Source organism: Ipomoea triloba, chromosome 15 (assembly GCF_003576645.1).
Source record: "Ipomoea triloba cultivar NCNSP0323 chromosome 15, ASM357664v1".
Classification (NCBI taxonomy): domain Eukaryota; kingdom Viridiplantae; phylum Streptophyta; class Magnoliopsida; order Solanales; family Convolvulaceae; genus Ipomoea; species Ipomoea triloba.
Window position 1 is genome coordinate 112,410 of NC_044930.1, and position 20,165 is coordinate 132,574.

Genomic DNA, 20,165 nt, shown 5'->3' on the forward strand with positions numbered 1-20,165 from the left:
CCCTATTTGGAGGGGGGGTCACAGAACACATTATTATGATGGATTTTTTAGAAGCTCATTTTTAGAACTAATATACACATGGAGTTCTCCTTCTCTGGCAGTCCTTGTTACAAACTCTCTGTTATTTATTTATTTTTAATTGTAAATCACAGCTATTGCAATCTTGTAGGCAGGAAGATGTTTCTTTGACATGCCATGAAATATTATGATATCTTGTACAAGTGGTCAAGTGGTATTGGGAATTAAAGCATTGATTTGAGTTTGAGTATATCATAATGTCAATGTGCAAATTTATGTTTACAAAAATTGTGCATAATTAACAGCTACTGTGTTTGTGTAATGAAAAAAGTGCGTTCAAGCCAAATTGTGCTCTTCCCATCAATCTGTACTACAATGTAATTGCTGCGAGTCCGAGGAGCACATATGAACCAAACAAGTGTCTTGATTTACATAATTTACAAATGCAAAAGTTGTACGAGCTGTCTATGGTACTATAATGTATGGTACTATAATGTTGTTTTTACGTAATTTATATTTATATTGGGGTCCAATAGATTGAATGTTTGACACAACAATGGAAATGGCCTGTTTTAAGAAGCATGAATAAAGAATGTGTTTGTCTATATGGGATATGTTAACATTCTTCCTCTACCAGAGCTAAAAATGTATATATATTTTTTAAATTTTTTATTCCCAAAGAAAAATGGAGTAGTACCCCCATCTACATGAAGTAAGAACTAATCCAGTGCAGCCTTGTTGCTTCGACCGGTTATTGGTTTAGGTAGGCCATCAAAGATTGGTTTTGTAATTGGCCACAAGGATGTAAACGTGCTAGTATCTGAATCTTGCAAATTTGATGTGCTGGATGACCTCCTAACTCTGGTGAGATTGTTGGCACAAACCGACTCAATAGCAATAGGAGGCTCTGCAATGGCAATGGCTCGACTAGCCGCTGCTGCTGCTGCTGCGGCCTTGGGTCTCAAAGCCAGGCCTGTGCTGCTTCCAACAGCTGAGAATCCGCCACTGCTGCACTCGTCTTCCTTGAGCAACAACATTTCTGGGCTGCGCAAGAAGTCAGACTCAGACTTCTGACGTTTCCTCATGAATTTTTCACCCAGGGCCAGGGGGCTGCTGCTGTCTGAGGAGTCATTGTTATAATAATATTTTGATTCTTTGGGAGAGAATGCATCCTCCTCCTCCACATTTGTAAAAACTACGCTTCTGCATTTCCTGCGGGGGTTTAGAGGTGGGTTTGATGAGGATTTGCTAAACAGGAACATGTGCTCACTCTCTACAGCTACAGAATGAGGAGATTCTCCCTTCCCATTCCCATTGCCATTCCCATTCCCATGTGCTGCAGGACTTCTTTTCAAGGGTGACCCTTCTTCATCTCCCAATTTTATACCATATAAACTGCAAATTGCTGGAGAAAGTTTCAATCTGAGTGAATCAAACAAGTTCAAATTTCAGTTAGCCACTCAGCTCACCATAATTTTAAACAACTACCAAGTCCACGGATCAAATTCAAGAGATAACTAACATTTACTATATCGCACAATTTCAACCTTCCTTAATCTCTTATTATTCTCAAACCCAAATTCAAATGAGCAACATAATTCACAACTGGAGGAGCTACCAAAAGTTCAGGTGTAAGTTAGACACAGTAAATTATCATTGCACCAATGTTCTGCGGCACTTTTTGTATATAAATAAATAAAAATTCTAAAAGTAAAGCAAGAACAATACCCATGTGAATCAATACCATCTGCCATGGTGGGAGATGGTGGATGTTTTCCTGGTAAAGGAATCTGAAGTGTCTTTAAGGCGAACATTTGAAAATCAGAAACTAGCCCATTTATTCGCTTAATATCAGTCACCTGTCAAATATAACTAAAGAATGATTCGTCATTCAAAGAAAATTTTCATTTAAAAAAAAAATATATATTGAAACTGGAAGAGGAAATGTACTGGGAATAGACGACAATGATGCACAAGACATTAAAATGTTTTCTTCAAAACCCAAAAGACATAAAAACAAGAATACTTTTTTTTTTTTTTTTTTGGTCTTCAGGTCGCCAAGTTTAACATTTACTCTCTGCAGTGCCCGAGTTCTAGTTCTATATAAGAATCTATCTACCAAATCACTTGTCGGTTCTTAGCACCACATTCAATACCAAAAAAAATAGGTCTTTGATTAAATAATATATCCAATTTCCACAAATCTTTTTGGAGAAGGTAGAAACATCAAATACTATACCCACCAGGCCAATACTGGCAACATAAAAAAAAAAAAAAATGAGAATAAAAAAAACGTTGTTTTTCATCACCTCAACGCCATATCTGATAGCTACACCGGCAAGGGTATCCATCATAGATACAGGGTGCTCGATATAATTCATCCCTCCACCACCGTCACCCACGGCGGCGAGGGAGAAACTACCTGCCGGAAACCGCAAGACTGAGGAAGAAGAAGAAGATGCCACAGACACATCATCATCCTCCTCCTCCTGATAACAGCAATCTCCACCATTTACTCGGGCGCCTCTCCTCATTTCATCCCCTCCGATCCAAAAACAAAACTAAACCTTTTGTAATTTGACCATCCCCGCCTCACATTTGACCCGTGTTACCTGAAGCTGCACAAACTGATCCTAATATCCCGATAGAAATTTACTCCCAACTTCTAAAATTAACCAATAACTAAATGTATGATAAAAATTAATCATACCCGAATTAAATGGAGGATTTTTTATTTTTTTTTTAAAACAAAAAAAAAATGGAGGATTTAAAAACAAACAAACAAAAACTTGTAGTATCACTCAACCTTATCACAACTCTGTTCACTTCATTCCACGTAAGGACATAATTGCTTTTTATTACTCCGAGAAAATGTTAGTGTACTCTCATTTTTTATTTATCCGGACAAAATCTAGACATTTGTATTTATCCGCACAAAATCTAGACATTTGTATTGAGGTTCATATGAAAAAAATAAAAAATATAAGCACACCACATCAAAGTAAAATTGATGGAGTAAAAAACCTGTATTATGTATGTCCTACCTGCGTCCGTAGTATATTCATTGCTGTAGCTGTGGCTGTGGGCAGACTGAGAGAGTGAAAGGGTTAGGTAGGTGAAATTAAAGTCCTGAGAGAGAAGGAGAAGCCAATTGCAACTTTGCCAGGCAGTACAGTGCTGAGTGTTGAGTGGACAGTGTGCAAAGTCACAGGAGAGCCGAGATAGGGAGATCAGAGAGGTGAGCAGTGAGCAAGACAGACAGATATGGCTTATGCTGCCGTGACTTCCATGTTGAACACCCTGGATCAGTTCTTGAATTATAGTCCGGATCTATTCCTAAAAGAGATCAAGTCACTGCATAAAAGGATGTATTCCTTTCAGGAATTTCTGGAGTCGAGGGCCATTATCCAGAGGCGGCATGAAAAGCTCAAAATAGTCCACCAGGAAATGCAAATGCAAATGGAATCAATCATCAGAGATGCAGCATACAGAGCAGAAGATATCGTTGACTCCAAAGTAAGGGAATTTCATCAAGCAACAACTGGAGAAGAGCAGAATAAAGCTTGTGAAGATCTTTGCCGGATGCTAGAACTAGTGATAAAAGAGATGGAATCCACCAAAGATGATGATGATATTTCGAAGAAGATTTCCCAGGATCAAACCAATCACAACTCCTCCGTACCGGTTTCTTTGATCAGTAATGGACTATCCATTCCAGATCTGGATGCTACTAATATAGTGGGCTTCAATCAGGAATGGGAAAGAATCATGGATAGGCTAACTGGCCGGAAGTCTAATCTTGATGTCGTCGCCGTTGTTGGCATGGGTGGAGTTGGTAAAACCACCCTTGCTAGAAGAGCTTATAATGAACCTCGGCTCAAGGATCGTTTTGACTGCAGAGCATGGACTACAGCATCTCAACAGCATAATGTTAGAGGTATGCTGCTTGACCTTTTATCTACCTTCATCCCCCCATCCATGTCGCTTTACAGAAATAGCAATGAAGACTTAGCTTTTCAACTGTATAAGCGTTTGAAAGGTGTGAGATATCTGATTGTTATAGATGATGTATGGAGCACTGATGCCTGGGATGGTGTGTTTAGATCATTTCCCGATGATAAAAAGGGAAGTCGCATTATTTTAACTAGTAGATATACTGAGATAGGAGCTTATGTTAACCCTCATTGCCATCCCCACCTGTTGAATTTGTTTGACAAAGATGAAAGTTGGAAACTGCTTTGCAAGAAAGTTTTTGGAAAAGGAAGCTGTCCTCATGAACTGGTGAGTATAGGGAAGGACATTGCAGAAAAATGCCGAGGCTTACCACTAGCAATTGTTGTAGTCGCAGGGCACCTCTCTAAGATCAACAAGACAGTACAGGGATGGAAGAGCGTTGCCAGAAACATAGGCTCAATTTTGAGTGAAGACCCGAAGCAGTGCTTGGATATACTTGCTTTGAGTTACAAACACTTGCCTCAACATTTGAAACCTTGCTTTCTCTATTTGGGAGCCTTTGCAGAAGACTATGAGATTCCTTTGAGGCGGCTGATTAGATTGTGGATTGCGGAGGGGTTTCTCAAGGGCTCAAAAGAAAAGAGCTTGGAAGAGGTAGCAGAGGGCTGCTTGGAGGATCTTATTCAAAGGAGTTTGGTTATGGTTGGAAGGATAATCAATGGAAGAATCAAGACTTGCCGCATCCATGATGTCCTGCGTGATTTGTGTCTCAAAGAGTCTAGAAAAGACAACTTTCTTCATGTGCTTGCGGAACAGCACCTAGAAATTGCTCCTCAAGATATAGTTACTCAACGTCGTGTTAGTTCCCACTGTCAAAACATTTCCATAAAACCTTCTTCTGATCATGTTGTTTCACTTTCCCGTTCCTTTCTTGCCTTCAAGGTTTCAGGTGGTTCCTTCCTTCCCAGTATGAATTTCAAGTTGCTTAGAGTGCTAGACATCATGTCATTGCATCATATTAGTTTTCCAGATGAGATAGTACACCTCATCAACCTCAGGTACCTTGCACTAACCCCTTCTGATACTGAAATTCCAGCATCAATATCCAATCTTTGGAGCCTACAATGTTTGGTTCTTTGTTTCATTTCTGATGGGCCAACTTTACCTCCAGAAATTTGGAAGTTGCAACAGCTTAGGCATCTTCATGTTAATACTTGGGTTTCTTTTCCCCACCCTGCATCTAAGTCCTCACCTTTACCAAATTTGCAAACACTTTCTAAACTAAGCCTTTCCAGTTGCACCAAGGATGTTTTTTCTTCCACTTCAAATCTAAAAAAACTGGGCATTTCTGAAATAGTCGACAGTTTGAGTTCCCCGACACAGAGCCTCTGGCCTGAAACATTTCAAAGTTCTGCCTCCCAGAGTTTTTATGAGATCGAGAGCATCTGGCCTGAAACATTTCAAAGTTCAGCAACTGAGAATTGTTACCAAACTGAGAGTCTCTGGTCTGAGTGTTTCAACAATTTTGTTCACTTGCGTCAGCTTGAGAGACTGAAACTGGTCTGCTCAAGCCAATTATTCACTGGAGAGCCACCATTGGTACACCATCTAGATGCTTTTCCAACAACTCTCAAGAAGTTAAGTTTGAGCTTCAGCCGTCTTCCATGGGAATATTTTAAGCTTCTTGGTGAACTACCCAATCTTGAGGTGCTAAAACTCACCAGCTATGCCTTTACCGGACCAAAGTGGGAACTTGTTGATGGTCATGAATTCAGGCAACTCAGGTTCCTACTACTAGGGCTTACAGATTTAGTGCACTGGGAAACCAATAGTTATCTCTTTCCAAAACTGGAACACCTTGCTTTGAAGCAATGCTATGCGCTGAGTAGCATACCTGATGCCATTGGGGAAATTCTAACTCTGAAAAGGTTGGAGCTACATGAATGTTGCCCTGAGGCAGTAAGTTGTGCAATTGAAATTCGACAAGATCAGATGAATATAATAGGGAAGGATGATCTTGATGTTATCATTGTTGATAGAGAATATCAGATAGCATTACTGCAAAGTACAGAAAATTATGCCACTGCTGTGCAGAATTATGTAAAATGATTCTCTGTACGTGTGGTGCATAAGCATTTGCTTTGTTATCTTATGTTGTCATTTTGTATTGTGTAGGATGCGTAAGCATTTGTTTTTTATCTTATGTTGTCATTAACTCATTACAGTTTTCTCTGCATATTACGACTGTCTTCAACCACAGTCCACATATGCAGTAACTGATTAAATAAGCAGTAGTAGCCATTAATGTTCATAGATCATAGAAACCTGGTTTATCGCTTTATTGTATCCAATATTGTCTCACTTAGGAGTTAGGACTTAGGTGTAAGCCCATCTCATTCTAGAATCACTGTCCACTGACAAAAGAAAAAAGAAAGTAATATGATCCTAACCTATAAAGAACTGAACTATAGGAGGGTAAAATTAATTTAACTTACCCTTCAAATAAAGAGTTTAACTTGTAACTTTATAATTACCAAACAACATGACCAAATTAGTTGGAGTTGTTATCTTTATAATATTATTATATATTAGGCATTATATAACGTGGTTGTAGGCTTGTAGCTAATATACCTATTAGTGTCAAATAAAATAAATATAAATTTTTGTAATTTAATACACTTTATTGAATTAGATAAAAACAAATTTCTTGTGCGAGCATTGTGAAAACAACCTCACAAAATAAGGGAAGTCTTTCTATACAATAAATAAAAATATAACATCAGTTACTATAATTTACTTTTCTACAATTGTCAAGTTAAGATACAAGAACACTTAGGGTGAACAATCACCAGGTAAAAGCGGGTTCATAAATAACGTTATTATCCTAATTTTTAGGCATTATTATTCAATGATATGGAGTATATTATAGTTTTCAAAAAAAAGAAAAAAAAGGAGTATATTATACGATTATTAAATGAAACCGGGTAGCGAATCGAGCTACCGACTTACAAACGACCTAAATGGGCCATCCTACGGGTTTTACCATACAAATAACAAATTACGAATCTCCTCTGCTTCTAGGTTTTCCTCTTCAGCTCTCACCATCTGAGCAGGTATCCTCTCGCTCCATCTCTGCCTGAAAATATGCGTATATCTCTCTCTTTTCTGTTTGTGTGGATCTTCAATGCTTTTCCATTACTCTGCTATACGATTTCCATTGTCAGGTTTCATGAATTGATTATTCAGATTTTGATTTCTTCTTCCGATATAGATATGTCTTCTACGCGGATTAGTTCGAGTAAGAGAGAGAACATTTTGATTTTGTTTTTCTCCCGATGTAGACATTTCTTATATTCAGATTAGTTCGAGAAAGAGAAAGACACAGATCTTTAATTTCTTCAATTGCCTCCGAAAGACGTGGTTATCCAAAATCAGAGCTGAATAAGTTAATGGCTTGAGAAGTCCTATCTTTGGGCATAGGATGTTTCTAACTGTTAGATAATTGATTTATTTATTAGTTCTCTGTAGAATGTGTAGCTAATCTTAGAAATTTTTGTTTTGATTCAAGTGTTATATATACCTAAAAAGAGATGGAGAGCATGGGGAAATTGGAGCTTTAGCCTTTAGTTGCTTGGTTGAATTTTTGAAGACATGGTTGTGAATATTAGAGCTGAATAAGTCAGTCACTTTAAAGAAGTTGTGCTGCAGGTTATCCTTAGGCCAAAATCCAGCTGTTGTATGATCTCAAGTGTAAGAGATATTGTGTATGAAACTTTTTAAAGCTGTGTGTATGAAAAAATCTCCCATTTATGATATAGTATATTCAGAAGTTTGACTTGGGACTAACATGAATGGAGTGAATATAGTCTATTATATGAAAAAGAAAGGGGAAATTGCCTAATTTAGAAAGAAAAAGAAAAAAAATCTGCATTGGATGGTGAAATTTTGACTTGAAACAAGATAAAGAAAGGATAGTGGAGATTTGATATCATTAACCTTAAGAATAAAGTAGTAAAAATTTTGACTTAAAACAACAATATCTAGAAAAGAAAGGATATTGGTTTACCTATTGCAATTAGAAATGGGAGAACTCTGTAATTAAGCTAGAAAGAGCATCTAAGAAAAATTCATATTAGATTTTTTTGCTAAAAGCTGCTGGTTTTAACTGGCCAGTTTATTATTATTATTATTAGGGAAAAGGTACAAATAAGCCATTGAACTATTTGGGAATTAGCAATTAAGCCATCGAACTCGAATAAGCTCCAAATAAGCCACTGAACTCAGGAAAACAAAGCAATTAAGCCACTAAACCGGAAAAAAATAACAATTAACATTTTTAACAGGTCATTTGTCTATTCTGGTCGCCGGTTTAGTGGCTTAATTGCTTTGTTTTCCTGAGTTCAGTGGCTTATTTGGAGCTTATTTGAGTTCGATGGATTATTTGTACCTTTTCCCTTATTATTATTATTATTATTATATTGAGAGGGTTAATTATCGCGCATCTAAGTGATTGAGCAGGCACCACTTAGATAAATCATATTTGGGGTGGCTATTTTGTCATTTTGTGCATAATTGTTAGATCAAAGTAGTTGCCTTATATTCCTTTGCCTTTTGTTTTTAAATCATAATTTTAATGATTGCAATTATTTTTATGTGCTTTGAAGTTGCTCAAACAGCATTGTCATTTCTTCCTTTAATTACCAGATTTTGGTTTGGAGACTTTTGAATATTTATGGAGTTTGTTTTGCAGGTGAAAGTTCTGTACTCTGATATACTATTTGCTGCCAGAGACAATAGTCTGGTGAACCTCTTCTTAGAAAATAGGCCTATTTTCTTAAACAGTTCGATTATTGTGCCTGTAGCTTTTTGCTACAGTATTTTTTTCTCTTATGGGGACTCCGGAGACCTCTCGTGAACCTTGCCCTGACCGTATCCTTGATGATGTTGGTGGAGCTTTTGGTATGGGTGCTGTAGGAGGTGCAGCCTTCCACTTCTTGAAAGGAATATATAACTCTCCTAAAGGTGAGCGTCTGGTTGGTGCTACTCAAGCAGTGCGCATGAATGCTCCTCGTGTTGGTGGTAGTTTTGCTGTGTGGGGTGGACTGTTTTCCACCTTTGACTGTACAATGGTTTATATCCGGCAGAAAGAGGATCCATGGAACTCGATTATTGCTGGTGCAGCTACTGGTGGGTTTCTTTCAATGCGCCAGGGTTTAGGTCCTGCTTCTAGATCAGCTTTATTTGGTGGTGTATTACTTGCTTTGATTGAAGGAGCTGGAATAATGTTGAATAAAATGATGAGTGTACCACAGAATCTACCTCCGATGGAGGAACCGTTACCAAATATGGCTGGTGCACCTGGATATCCAATGGGTCAACTCCCTGGTCAGCAAATTGGTCAGTTGCCTGGTCAGCCTCCAGTAAGTATGGAGGGTATTGGTGCTGAATCCTCTGCATCATCTTCATCATGGTTTGGAGGTTTTTTTGGTGGTGGAAATAAGCAAGAGACTGATTCAGACAGTGGGAGCAAGACAAAGGTTTTGGAAAGTTTCGATGCTCCAAACGCTCCAACTTTCGAGTATAAATGACCTTAGGAAGTTGATATTCTCGTTAGGTAAGTTTATTTATTTTTATTTGTATGCATTGCCTTGTGAATCAATAGTTTGAATGAGTCCTTTTATGCTTTATGTTTCTCATTCTTCTTCTAGCACTAAATGAAGTGCCAACATATGCAATGTTCTTAGTTCTTAATTGTGTGCCATCATTTTATACTTGAGTCACTGCCTTTGTTGTTTTATTGTTTGTCATTGATTCACTTGATACACCAAAAAAGACCGGTCTGACCTCATCTCATTGATTTATTTTGCAGACTGCCACATGGTTAGTGGAGATATGCTGTTCATCTTGATCTGCTGAAGTTGCTAAGAGGTCTACGGAAATAATGCCATGACTTTGTTTTTTAGTACTAGGTGATGATGCAGAAGATTATATTCATTGTGTTGGATCATCTTAGACATGGGAGCTCATCATACCCGGTTTTACAATCACGGAGTTTGGTGCTTTACATAAAAGAGTAAAGACAGATATTTTCATTTTGTATCTGCACCAAATGCTCTTGATCTCTGTCACCAAATGCTCATTCTGCACTTCTGTGTTGTTGATTGTGCGTGTAAGCTTGTAGTGCGATTCCTCCCTCCCTTGAATGTTAGCCTTATCAATATGGGTAAAATTAGGCAATTTATATCATGGACAAAGGTTCACATAGTATTATGGATCATTGATTAAAATGAGGTATTGAATTCATACTCGTAACACAACACAAGACGCATAACTTAGCATTATAGACTCACTTGGATTGAAAAGATGAGGTATAGAATTTATACTCGTAAAGTATAGAATTCATAACACAAGATACAAAAAATTATAACACTAGACACATAAATGTTATATGTTTACTTATTTTTTAAATATGATTTAGGTACATAATTTGTATTCATAAGTACAAAATTTTACAACACAAGACACAAAAATTTATAAAATAAGACATAATTACTATTTTTTTATATAGAAAGGAGGAGTGAATCTAAACAAAGAGAAGGCTAGCTTCTATTTTTCATGATCCTCCTAGTAGGATTCGTTCTTGGTCTCTTCGAACCATCTCATGCACCATTAGAGGGATATCGTGCCACTGGTTCTAATCATTGACCATGATAAGTGCCAACTTTGCAAGGCCATCCGTAACCACATTTTGTTCTCTGTAGACATGTTTAATGCTCACTATCCACAGTTTATTGATCCATTGCCTACTGTGGATGACGTTTCGTAGAGGCCCCCTCGGTTGTTTTGGGCCTTCAATCCAATTGAGTACGTCTTGAGAGTCCATTTGTATTTTGATATTTCGAATGCCTTTGTTCCAAGCCCATTGCATGGTCATGACTGATACCGCAGTTGTGTTGAACTGATACTGCAATTGTATTGAAAGGGAACTGCAGTTGCACGGTACAGAGACCGTTTCATCCGTCAACACAACTGCAGTATCAGTTCAACATAACTGCAGTTCCAGACAGATGAAACAACCTATGTTCCACGCAATTGCAATTTCCTTTCAACACAACTGCAGTATCAATTCAACACAACTGCAGTTCCAGACGGATGAAACAACCTATGTTCCACGCAATTGCAGTTTCCTTTCAACACAACTGCAGTATCAGTTCAACACAACTGCGGTATCAGTCATGACCATGAAGAAGGCGGCCATTCGCCGGAGATGGCGACCGACAACGATTCGGTCGTCGCCGGTCGCCAGACTGTGTCGTCGGTGGCCGGAAAGTGTCGCCGGTCGCCGGAAAATCCAAATGACTGGTAATAACATGTCAATTACCTGTTCGTGGGCTTCATTGCCTTATTTTGACATGTTTGAGGGTCTAATTGCACGTTTTAAAAGTTCGTGTACCTAATTGACTTCTTAATGAAATGTTCGAGGGCCTATTTGGTCCTTTTCCCTTAAATAAATAAATAATATTTTTTGTCAAAAAAAATAATAATATTTTAATTCATAAACGAAACGAACAGTGCGCACAAGTGAACAACGTGGGGAGCTCAACGTTTGGTTCACCAACGTACGAACGTGACTACCACCCTCTGGCCGGCCTTTAATCTTCCCACAATAATTAATTGTAGAAGCTAATTAAGCGTGGTGTATATATATACCAATACCATGCAACATCGATTCTATCCATCTTCATAGTAATATAGTATAGCAGTTTTAATTTAATATAGATATAGATATATATATATATATATAATCCGAGAGAGGAGAGGAGAGCAGAGCAGAGCAGAATTGAAGTAAAATAAAGATCGAGGAGATCTGCAGACATGGTGATGAAGAGAGGTAGAAGGTGCGGCGGCGGCGTTGCAATATTAATATTATTATTGTCGTTGTTAGTTTGTGTTGTGGGTGCCGCGGGGTTCAACTACAGTGATGCCTTAGACAAGGCTTTGCTGTTCTTGGAGGCCCAAAGGTCCGGAAAATTGCCACCCGACCAACGCGTCAACTGGCGCTCCCATTCTGGACTCAAAGATGGTTTTAGTGAAGGAGTAAGTTAGTATTTAATTTTTCCCTTCAATTCAATTCAATTCTCTCCCGGCTTCTCTCTCTCTCTCTCTCTCAAATCTCAATCACATTATATTGAAATATATAGGTGAAGTTGGTGGGAGGATATTATGATGCAGGAGATCATGTAAAGTTTGGGCTGCCAATGGCCTTCGCTGCCACTATGCTTTCATGGGGAGCTGTGGACTTCAGAAAGGAGACTGTTCATCTCAACCAGATGTCCAATACTTTGGCTGCCATTAAGTGGGCAACTGATTACTTCATTAAAGCTCACACTCAACCTAATCTTCTCTGGGCACAGGTCTCACTTTCTTCCCCACCCCACCAGCAATATAATGTTACATTTCTTGAATATATATATATATATATATATATATATATAAATTCAATGGTTTGGCCACCTGCATCATTAGACCACGGAATATTAATATACAAACTACATACATACTATGCGTTTACTCAGGTCGATGGAGAACGTACGTGGCTAGCTAGCTTTGACTAATATATATACTATAATAATGGTAATGGAATTGTATGTAATGTAGGTGGGAGATGGGGAATCTGATCACTATTGTTGGGAGCGTGCAGAAGATATGACAACCCCTAGGACTGCATACAAGCTTGATCCCAAGAATCCAGGATCGGACCTCGCCGCCGAAACTGCAGCTGCCATGGCTGCTGCTTCTCTAGCATTCAAACCTTATGATTCTTCCTACTCTTATCTCCTCTTAGTCCATGCAAAACAGGTATATATAGTAGGTAACGTAGCTTTAGAGTTTAGTCACAACCAACACTATACTATTATATATACATTTCAATTTTCAACCAACCAAAATTAATTTAATTATATTGTATGATCTATCGATCATATATATGGATCGGAGCTACCAACATATATGCAATGCATGATGATGGCGTACGTATAGTAATTAATATATATATAAATATAATGCATGCAGTATGTATATATAGCTATCGGATCGGATACTGATTACGCCTGTATGTTGTGTTATGCAGCTTTTCTCGTTTGCTGATAGATTCAGGGGACTGTACGATGATGCAATCCCAAGTGCCCGTCAATTCTATACATCTTCTGGCTATTCGGTTAGTACACTTACTTCATACTTCAATTCATATCACGTAGCTAGCTGCATGTTAGTTCCCGGGGCGGGGCGGGGCGGGGCCTTTAATTTTCCATTAAAATAATTAAATTATTTTCTCAATCATCTATCGATCAGTAGTACAGTTTTAATTTGGATCTTATCTATCTGTAAATGAATGTATGTATGTAGGATGAACTGCTTTGGGCAGCGGCCTGGCTGTATCGTGCAACAAAGGAGGACTACTACCTTAAATATGTAGTTGAAAATGGTGGGTCATTGGGCGGAACTGGATGGGCAGTGAGGGAGTTTTCTTGGGACAACAAATATGCGGGCGTTCAAGTCCTTCTCTCCAAGATTTCATTGCAGCTGCAGCATAATAATGGCGAAGCCCAAACATATGCTGCTGCTGCTGCAACAGTAGTACTGAAGCAATATCAGGCGAAAGCAGACTACTTCACCTGTGCTTGTCTGCAGAAGAATGGTGACGCCTACAATGTAGCCCTCACTCCCGCTGGCCTCATCTACGTGCGTGAATGGAACAACATGCAATACGTTTCCTCTGCCGCATTTCTCCTCGCTGTCTACTCTCAATATCTATCTGAGGCCAAAGCTATTGTAAAATGCCCTGAAGCCCCTCAAATCTATCCTCAACAAATCCTCAACTTTGCTAAATCACAGGCCGACTACATTCTGGGTAACAATCCAAAAGCCATTAGTTACCTGGTGGGATATGGCCATAACTATCCTGCCCACGTTCACCATAGAGGCGCCTCCATCTCACCCATCACGGTTCTCCGCTCCAGCGTTGGATGCGTGGAGGGGTTCGACAAATGGTACCGCCGCCCTCAACCAAATCCAAATGTCATATACGGCGCTCTTGTCGGCGGTCCAACCAACCAGGATGACTTTACAGATGATCGCTCCAACTATGAACAAACTGAGCCAACATTGTCCGCCGCTGCACCACTTGTTGGGCTCTTCTCCAAATTGCACTCTCTCTCTGCACCATATGCACCCGCCGGCCCCCCGCCGGTGGCTTCTCATACCAAACACACACCCCAACCCCAAGATGTTGTTAAGTTAATGCACTCCATCGCTTCTACATGGACGGTGGGAAAGGAAAGCTATTACAAGCACAAGGTTGTGATCAAGAACGTCTCATTCAAGCCAATCACCCACTTGAAACTCAGGATTGAAAACCTTTCTGGGTCTATATGGGGGCTCAGACCGTGCCAGCAGCTCAACACCTACGACCTTCCCCAAACAGTACTCAAACCTGGTTCACAACTCAGTTTTTTTTATATCCAAGGTGGTGCTCAAGCCAAGATTTCCGTTCTAAGCTACCATATCTAATTTACTCACCATCATTTTGCTCTTGTTTCATTTCTTTAATCAACACAAACTTATTATTATTTGTTGTGGTTAATTTAATTAAAACAATCATATTTCTCTACCAATAATTATCAATAGAGTGCCAATATATAATTTTAATTTTTTTCTTATCTAGAGAAAATGTTTGACAAGCATTTTAATTTCAAGCAGTGCAAATGTGCAATTATAATTAATTACAAAAAACTCACCAGCCATCTCAACTTGAATTGCAAATTTGAGAGTGTAAGTTTCACGAGACAAAGATTGGAGTAAAATAAAAGCATATACACTACTGCACGCACTTTGAACATCTATGTCTATAGTTATCCTTACATTTTGGGAAAGTCGGGTTGTAATAATCGAATAAATATAGAAACTTTCAAGTGAATCGAGACTCCCTCGATGAGATTTATTATTATTTTTTTTTTAAATATCAAAATTAGATTCATATTAACCCGAATTTTTCTTAGTCCATGAAAGTAAAATTTTCACCTTTTAAAATTTTAGAAATGTTTGAACTTTTTATGCTACCAAACTCCTTCTAAGAATTAAAGGGTCATGATTCCTTGTAGTTCAGTAGCATCAAACCCTTCCTTTTATGCGAGAGGTGGTGGGTTCGAGCCTCAGTGCAAACAATACTGACTCTTGTATGAACAGATACTGCATTGTAATAGAGAGTTAGTAATATTCAAAAAAAAAAAAAAAAAAAAGGTCATGATTCTGGGTTAGCAGGCAGGGCACTACCTACCACTTCATACTCATTCATGAATAATGAATAATATATATTTTTCAGATTTGATTCATGATTCATGAATGGCGATTATTGGACTTATGGTTGGGCACTACCTACCTCTTCTTACTCACTAATGGCACACCAGATACGTACATTTTTTTAATTTGTCAATTCTAATAAGCTGAATTTTCATATTAATTTTTTTTTTTCTTTAAGTGTCCGCGAACGCGATTAAAATAGGCAGCTGGCCACTAGCTAAGCTAGCTGTGAAGCATCGATCTCTAAATTTTATCCACCTCCACATCTCTCATGCACGTGCCAATAACATGCTGCTTCACATAATAACATATGCTGTTATGCACCCATAATTAAGATTACTCAGATCGATCGTCTTGGGATTAATGCTTTAATTTTTTATTTTTTATTTTTTATTTTTTAAATTGCCTTCTTGCAGATATTGGGTGCATATCAAGCAACATATTCAACATGAATTTTGTGCTTTGGTTCTTTTAAATAAGGTAAACGATGACTAAACTTGCTAGTTATATATTAATTAAACATAAAATATCATTTGTACATTTTTATAAGTACTTTGATAACGATTATTGAATAAAATTTATGGGTCTTAATTAAATAGTTATTAAAAAATGAAGCATTATAAAGTATGGTTATATGAGTGGGGTGATGTTATCGTGGTAATTATAGTAGTTTGATTTTTGAATGTCCAACCACCGCGTACTAGTGCAGTGCTCCAAATTAATTACGTGTTGCACACTTGCACAATGGCTCGCGGCTGCCAATTCAACTACTCCACAGTTTGAGGTGGCATCTTTGTAACAAAATAAAAAATAAAATGAAATTTTATAATTATATAAATACATACTTGTGATTTGTCAAGATCGTGTGGTCTAGTGGCACCAAGTTGCACTTTCATATGAGATGTTATGCGTTCGAAGTTGTGCTTCAATAGGCTGAGAAACTAGGAAACGATATTGACTCTTTGTGTTTCACTATACCAATCCAAAACGTAAGGTCACAGGTTTAAATCACATCCTAATTCAAGGGTTGGTATATTATGAATATGGTTATATTGTAATCATTAAAAAAATACATATTTAGCGGATATATATGCAACTTTACCAACCCGAACTAATGTCAAAATTTTGACAAACTACTATTGACAATTTCAACACAGCTGACTGAAAATATACATGAAATTCTTAATACATTTCAAAACAAGATAAACACTGTACTATTACTAATAAACTATATATAGTTTTTTATTATTACGGTTCCTTGAATTGAGCTCATATAAGTCATCAACTACAAAATAAAATGTTTAGTAAATTTCAAGTTACATATTTTTTTTTCTGAATCAATTCTAATAAATATGCACTGTATTAAAATAAATAAATAAATAAAAGAGACTAAGCATCTGATTTGTTTGACATGCGTAGTTGAAAAGCTAGCTGAAAAACTAGTATGTGACTAATAAACTAATTAATTAAAATTAAAATATTTGACATAAATGAAGAATATGTATAACCTTCCTTCACACTTATTAATTTTTTTAGATTATAAAAAAGTTTTGCAATTATTCATGAAGTTGAATTTAGACATCAATATAGTCAAGTGGGGAAATTAACAGGAAGTAGAACATAGGAAAAGACCAAATTTCAAAGGTCATCGTCTGCAAACTTTTCCTAAATGAAAATGAAAATTATTAGAAGTTTCAAATGTATGTATCATTATTTTACATCCACTGATGTTTGGTAGTATATAGAAGTGATGGGGGAAAAAAGAAGAAGAAGAAGACATCAACAACCAACTGTTATATCACACTAAATTTTGCAAAATTATTAGTAAAGCTAGCAAGTAGCAATTAGCCTCAGCTTGCACTGTTCCCTTCAACAGTTTTTAAGTTATGATCCAGTTGGTGGAAGACACATGTAGTTTAATCATGATTACACGTTCAACTATCCCACAACACATAATGTGAGAGATAGGTGGATAGTGTTGTTTTATAATTTTATTTTAACTAAAAAATATTATACGTAAAATGGTCATATACAATATTTATTCAATTAAAATAAAGTGAAATGGATAACAACAACCAAGGAGAAGACCAAATTTCAAAGTCAGTTGCTTGGTCAATTTCTACAAAATTTCCCTAAATGTAAATGGAAAATGGTTTGAAGTTTCTTATGTATATGGTATGTTTCTTTATTCTCTATTTTTTTTTTAAAAGAAGGTAAAAACGGTTATATTATGTTTAATATGTATTTCAATTTTGTCGGATTAATCTTAAGTTCATAGTACCTCGCTCCTAGAGCTACTATGGATGTAAATCACGAGTCACACAATCAACTCACCGATCAAATCTTAATTTTCATGTGTGCATAGTGGTGGAGGATGTATTATGGAATGGCATGGTCTGTGTCTCTCTGTTCCCTACATAATAAATAAACATAATGAGATGAAAATGCGAATATATTTATTTATATTAAATTTAGTTTTGTGCAGAAATGAGATAAATGGAGTATTGAGAGGGAGGGTTGTTGGAAGTTTGAAGGGTGTATATAAGTTGACTAGCATGGGGTTGATGGGTAGTTATCTACTATTATTCTTTTCATATTCCATAATTGCTTCTTTTTTATATTTTCTTATTTCTTTTTTATTATTATTTAAAAACTCCATCAAAATATATTTCATTTTTAAAATTTTACAGAATATGGGTAAAATAAACTCATTCATGGTAACTTTTACAAAGTAATGTAGTTTAATTATTTTTTTTAAAAGAAACTCACAACCACTATCTGATAATGTGCACAAAGTAAACTACTAAACTCTACTTAATATAATAATAACACGTAAACTATACGAAAGAAGTAAATGACACTAAAACTATCATATGCAAGAGGTTGAACTGAGTCAGTAAAGGATGAAACTTTCATAGCAATTTCCATGGAAGCCTCCATGAATTGCATAGCAATTGCCAAGTCAAATGGGGACTGCCTCATCCTCTGCCATATTCAACTAAGAATATATATATATATATGTGTGTGTGTGTGTGCATGTGCTGATGTGCATGCATCATATATCCCTCTCACTAACTACCATTGGTTTCCGCCTCCATTTTGGATATCTACTTTGTCTCCTACCCCTCTAATTTTCCCTCCCACAAAATACTCCATCTACATTTTCATTCTATTTTCTTTAATGTTTACACTATTATTTACCTATTCATATCTATCTCATTAATTTAAATACATCATCTCTAATTCATACTAATTTATATTTATTGAATTTTCATGAACTGATTTGTTATATATTATACTACATGCTAATTTCATTACATAAAAACTTATGAAAAATGGTGCAAAATTTAATACTACAATAGTCTTGCACAGTTGCACCTAGAATATATAATTAATGAACTACTTCCGTACTCCGTAGTTAACTAAAATAAATTTAATAAATTACTCATTTATTTTGAAAGGCTTGATCAATATAATAATAACATATTTTAGTATAAACATAGATATGTAAATTTACCTTAGGTAGAGAAACACTATAACTTCTTTTTTTTTTTTAATGTATTTTTCATGTTCTTTGTTTTTTTTATTAAATGTGACAACCATTTTTTGAGGTCATCTTTGTGCCCATGCAAAAGTTCTCGTTACTCTATTTAATAAGGATTAACTATTTACCACATTGTATTTTACTATATTTTAGAAATAAAAATAAAGTACAATATCGTCAATTTTTTCATCTTTTATTATAAATTCCAAAAACATTTCTTTTTTCTATGTATTTTTAAATTAAGCTTAGACACGGATTAATATTGGGACGTCAAAATATATATTTACCAGTACATATATGTATATAGTATTTATGACCATATATATATTGTTATACCATGAGCCAGGACGCCAGGTCCATATTGCACTGTTGACCTTAATTCAAAAATTATGTATTTACAATTTATATACTACCTCCGTCCCAAAATGGTTGTCAGATTCGTTTAACGAGGCTTGACTGAAGTTATTTTTAATCCAATTTTTAATAATATTAATTTTAGCATTAATATATAAAATTTATATATTTAGAAACTATATTAAAAGTACTATCAAACACAAAAAAATAAATTTAAAAATAATAAAAAATTACTAAAGAAAATAGGTAATGAAGAAAGAGTTGGTTTGACCAATGAATAGTAAATAGGACAGGTAAAATGGGACAGAAGGAGTATATATTATGCACTTGTATTTAATAGTTTTGTACTTGTAAATAAATGGAAGAAACCTAGCTAATATGTTAACGGTAGACACATAATATGGTAATTGTAAACACATAATATATATGTTAACTACAGACACAAAATGGTAACTACAAACACATAAACTACAGGTACAGAATATATTTACTGCATATCCAAAGCAATAATCTAAAAGTTATTTGGACTTGGATCTACAATGTAAAATAGACACTAGTGAATGGCATAATTAATTTGCCCTACCTTACCTTGCCAACCCATTCATGCCTTTCCATTATAGTAAAGCTATTTTAACAGCTACTCGTTATAAAAATCATCATCTACCAAAAATAAAAATAATACTACCATAATAGTCAGTAGTGGAGATGCAAACCCATATATAAATATTATATATGTTGCATGTGATGGCCACGTAAGGAAATCTGAGCCGTGAAGTCCATATAAAATGAAGGGCTAAGATTAAAGAGCCACCAACCCCCAATTGGTGTGTCTGCTACCAATCTCCTTCTCTCCCTCTACACCTACCTACCAAAAATTAGATTGCACCCATTCTTCATTGTTAGCATCTATTTATACCACACGGACACGCATTAGCTA

General features: G+C 36.3%; 4 protein-coding genes across 6 annotated transcripts; 3 read left to right on the forward strand and 1 right to left on the reverse strand.

The window, feature by feature from the left end:
* Window positions 1–562: 562 nt before the first annotated feature.
* LOC116006268 lies at window positions 563–3,201 on the reverse strand. Of its 3 annotated transcripts, XM_031246572.1 has the most exons (4): window positions 3,063–3,201; window positions 2,328–2,636; window positions 1,747–1,877; window positions 563–1,440 (listed from the first exon to the last, which is right to left on the reverse strand). In XM_031246572.1, the coding sequence occupies exons 2-4, from the start codon at window positions 2,550–2,552 to the stop codon at window positions 738–740; spliced, it is 1,059 nt and encodes a 352-aa protein (XP_031102432.1). In that variant the 5' UTR covers window positions 2,553–2,636; window positions 3,063–3,201; the 3' UTR covers window positions 563–737. The 3 variants fall into 3 exon arrangements, with proteins under 3 accessions (XP_031102432.1, XP_031102433.1, XP_031102431.1); XM_031246573.1 differs by lacking the exon at window positions 3,063–3,201 and having other exon boundaries at window positions 563–1,413; window positions 2,328–2,788; XM_031246571.1 differs by lacking the exon at window positions 3,063–3,201 and having other exon boundaries at window positions 2,328–2,783.
* Window positions 3,202–3,252: 51 nt separating this feature from the next.
* On the forward strand, window positions 3,253–6,191 carry LOC116006267 (putative late blight resistance protein homolog R1A-10). Its single transcript, XM_031246570.1, has 2 exons — window positions 3,253–3,955; window positions 4,082–6,191. The coding sequence occupies exons 1-2, from the start codon at window positions 3,283–3,285 to the stop codon at window positions 6,079–6,081; spliced, it is 2,673 nt and encodes an 890-aa protein (XP_031102430.1). The 5' UTR covers window positions 3,253–3,282; the 3' UTR covers window positions 6,082–6,191.
* Window positions 6,192–6,976: 785 nt separating this feature from the next.
* Window positions 6,977–10,237, forward strand: LOC116007271 (mitochondrial import inner membrane translocase subunit TIM17-2-like). The gene is made up of 3 exons (XM_031247907.1): window positions 6,977–7,085; window positions 8,723–9,586; window positions 9,842–10,237. The coding sequence occupies exon 2, from the start codon at window positions 8,862–8,864 to the stop codon at window positions 9,558–9,560; it is 699 nt and encodes a 232-aa protein (XP_031103767.1). The 5' UTR covers window positions 6,977–7,085; window positions 8,723–8,861; the 3' UTR covers window positions 9,561–9,586; window positions 9,842–10,237.
* A 1,610-nt stretch (window positions 10,238–11,847) lies between these two features.
* On the forward strand, window positions 11,848–14,630 carry LOC116006730 (endoglucanase 5). Its single transcript, XM_031247220.1, has 5 exons — window positions 11,848–12,069; window positions 12,174–12,386; window positions 12,631–12,831; window positions 13,103–13,189; window positions 13,378–14,630. The coding sequence occupies exons 1-5, from the start codon at window positions 11,848–11,850 to the stop codon at window positions 14,539–14,541; spliced, it is 1,887 nt and encodes a 628-aa protein (XP_031103080.1). The 3' UTR covers window positions 14,542–14,630.
* The last annotated feature ends 5,535 nt before the right edge of the window (window positions 14,631–20,165 follow it).

Excerpts from the sequence above, each read along its gene's own strand:
- LOC116006268 (XM_031246572.1), bottom strand. The coding sequence starts at position 2,552 with ATGAGGAGAGGCGCCCGAGTAAATGGTGGAGATTGCTGTTATCAGGAG. Across the intron at positions 1,878-2,327 it reads CTATCAGATATGGCGTTGAG|GTGACTGATATTAAGCGAAT; the intron begins GTGATGAAAAAC and ends TATATTTGACAG. Across the intron at positions 1,441-1,746 it reads GATGGTATTGATTCACATGG|ATTGAAACTTTCTCCAGCAA; the intron begins GTATTGTTCTTG and ends TGATTCACTCAG.
- LOC116006730 (XM_031247220.1), top strand. The coding sequence starts at position 11,848 with ATGGTGATGAAGAGAGGTAGAAGGTGCGGCGGCGGCGTTGCAATATTA. Across the intron at positions 12,070-12,173 it reads AAGATGGTTTTAGTGAAGGA|GTGAAGTTGGTGGGAGGATA; the intron begins GTAAGTTAGTAT and ends TGAAATATATAG. Across the intron at positions 12,832-13,102 it reads TCTTAGTCCATGCAAAACAG|CTTTTCTCGTTTGCTGATAG; the intron begins GTATATATAGTA and ends TGTGTTATGCAG.
- LOC116006267 (XM_031246570.1), top strand. The coding sequence starts at position 3,283 with ATGGCTTATGCTGCCGTGACTTCCATGTTGAACACCCTGGATCAGTTC. Across the intron at positions 3,956-4,081 it reads TCAACAGCATAATGTTAGAG|ATGATGTATGGAGCACTGAT; the intron begins GTATGCTGCTTG and ends TGATTGTTATAG.
- LOC116007271 (XM_031247907.1), top strand. The coding sequence starts at position 8,862 with ATGGGGACTCCGGAGACCTCTCGTGAACCTTGCCCTGACCGTATCCTT.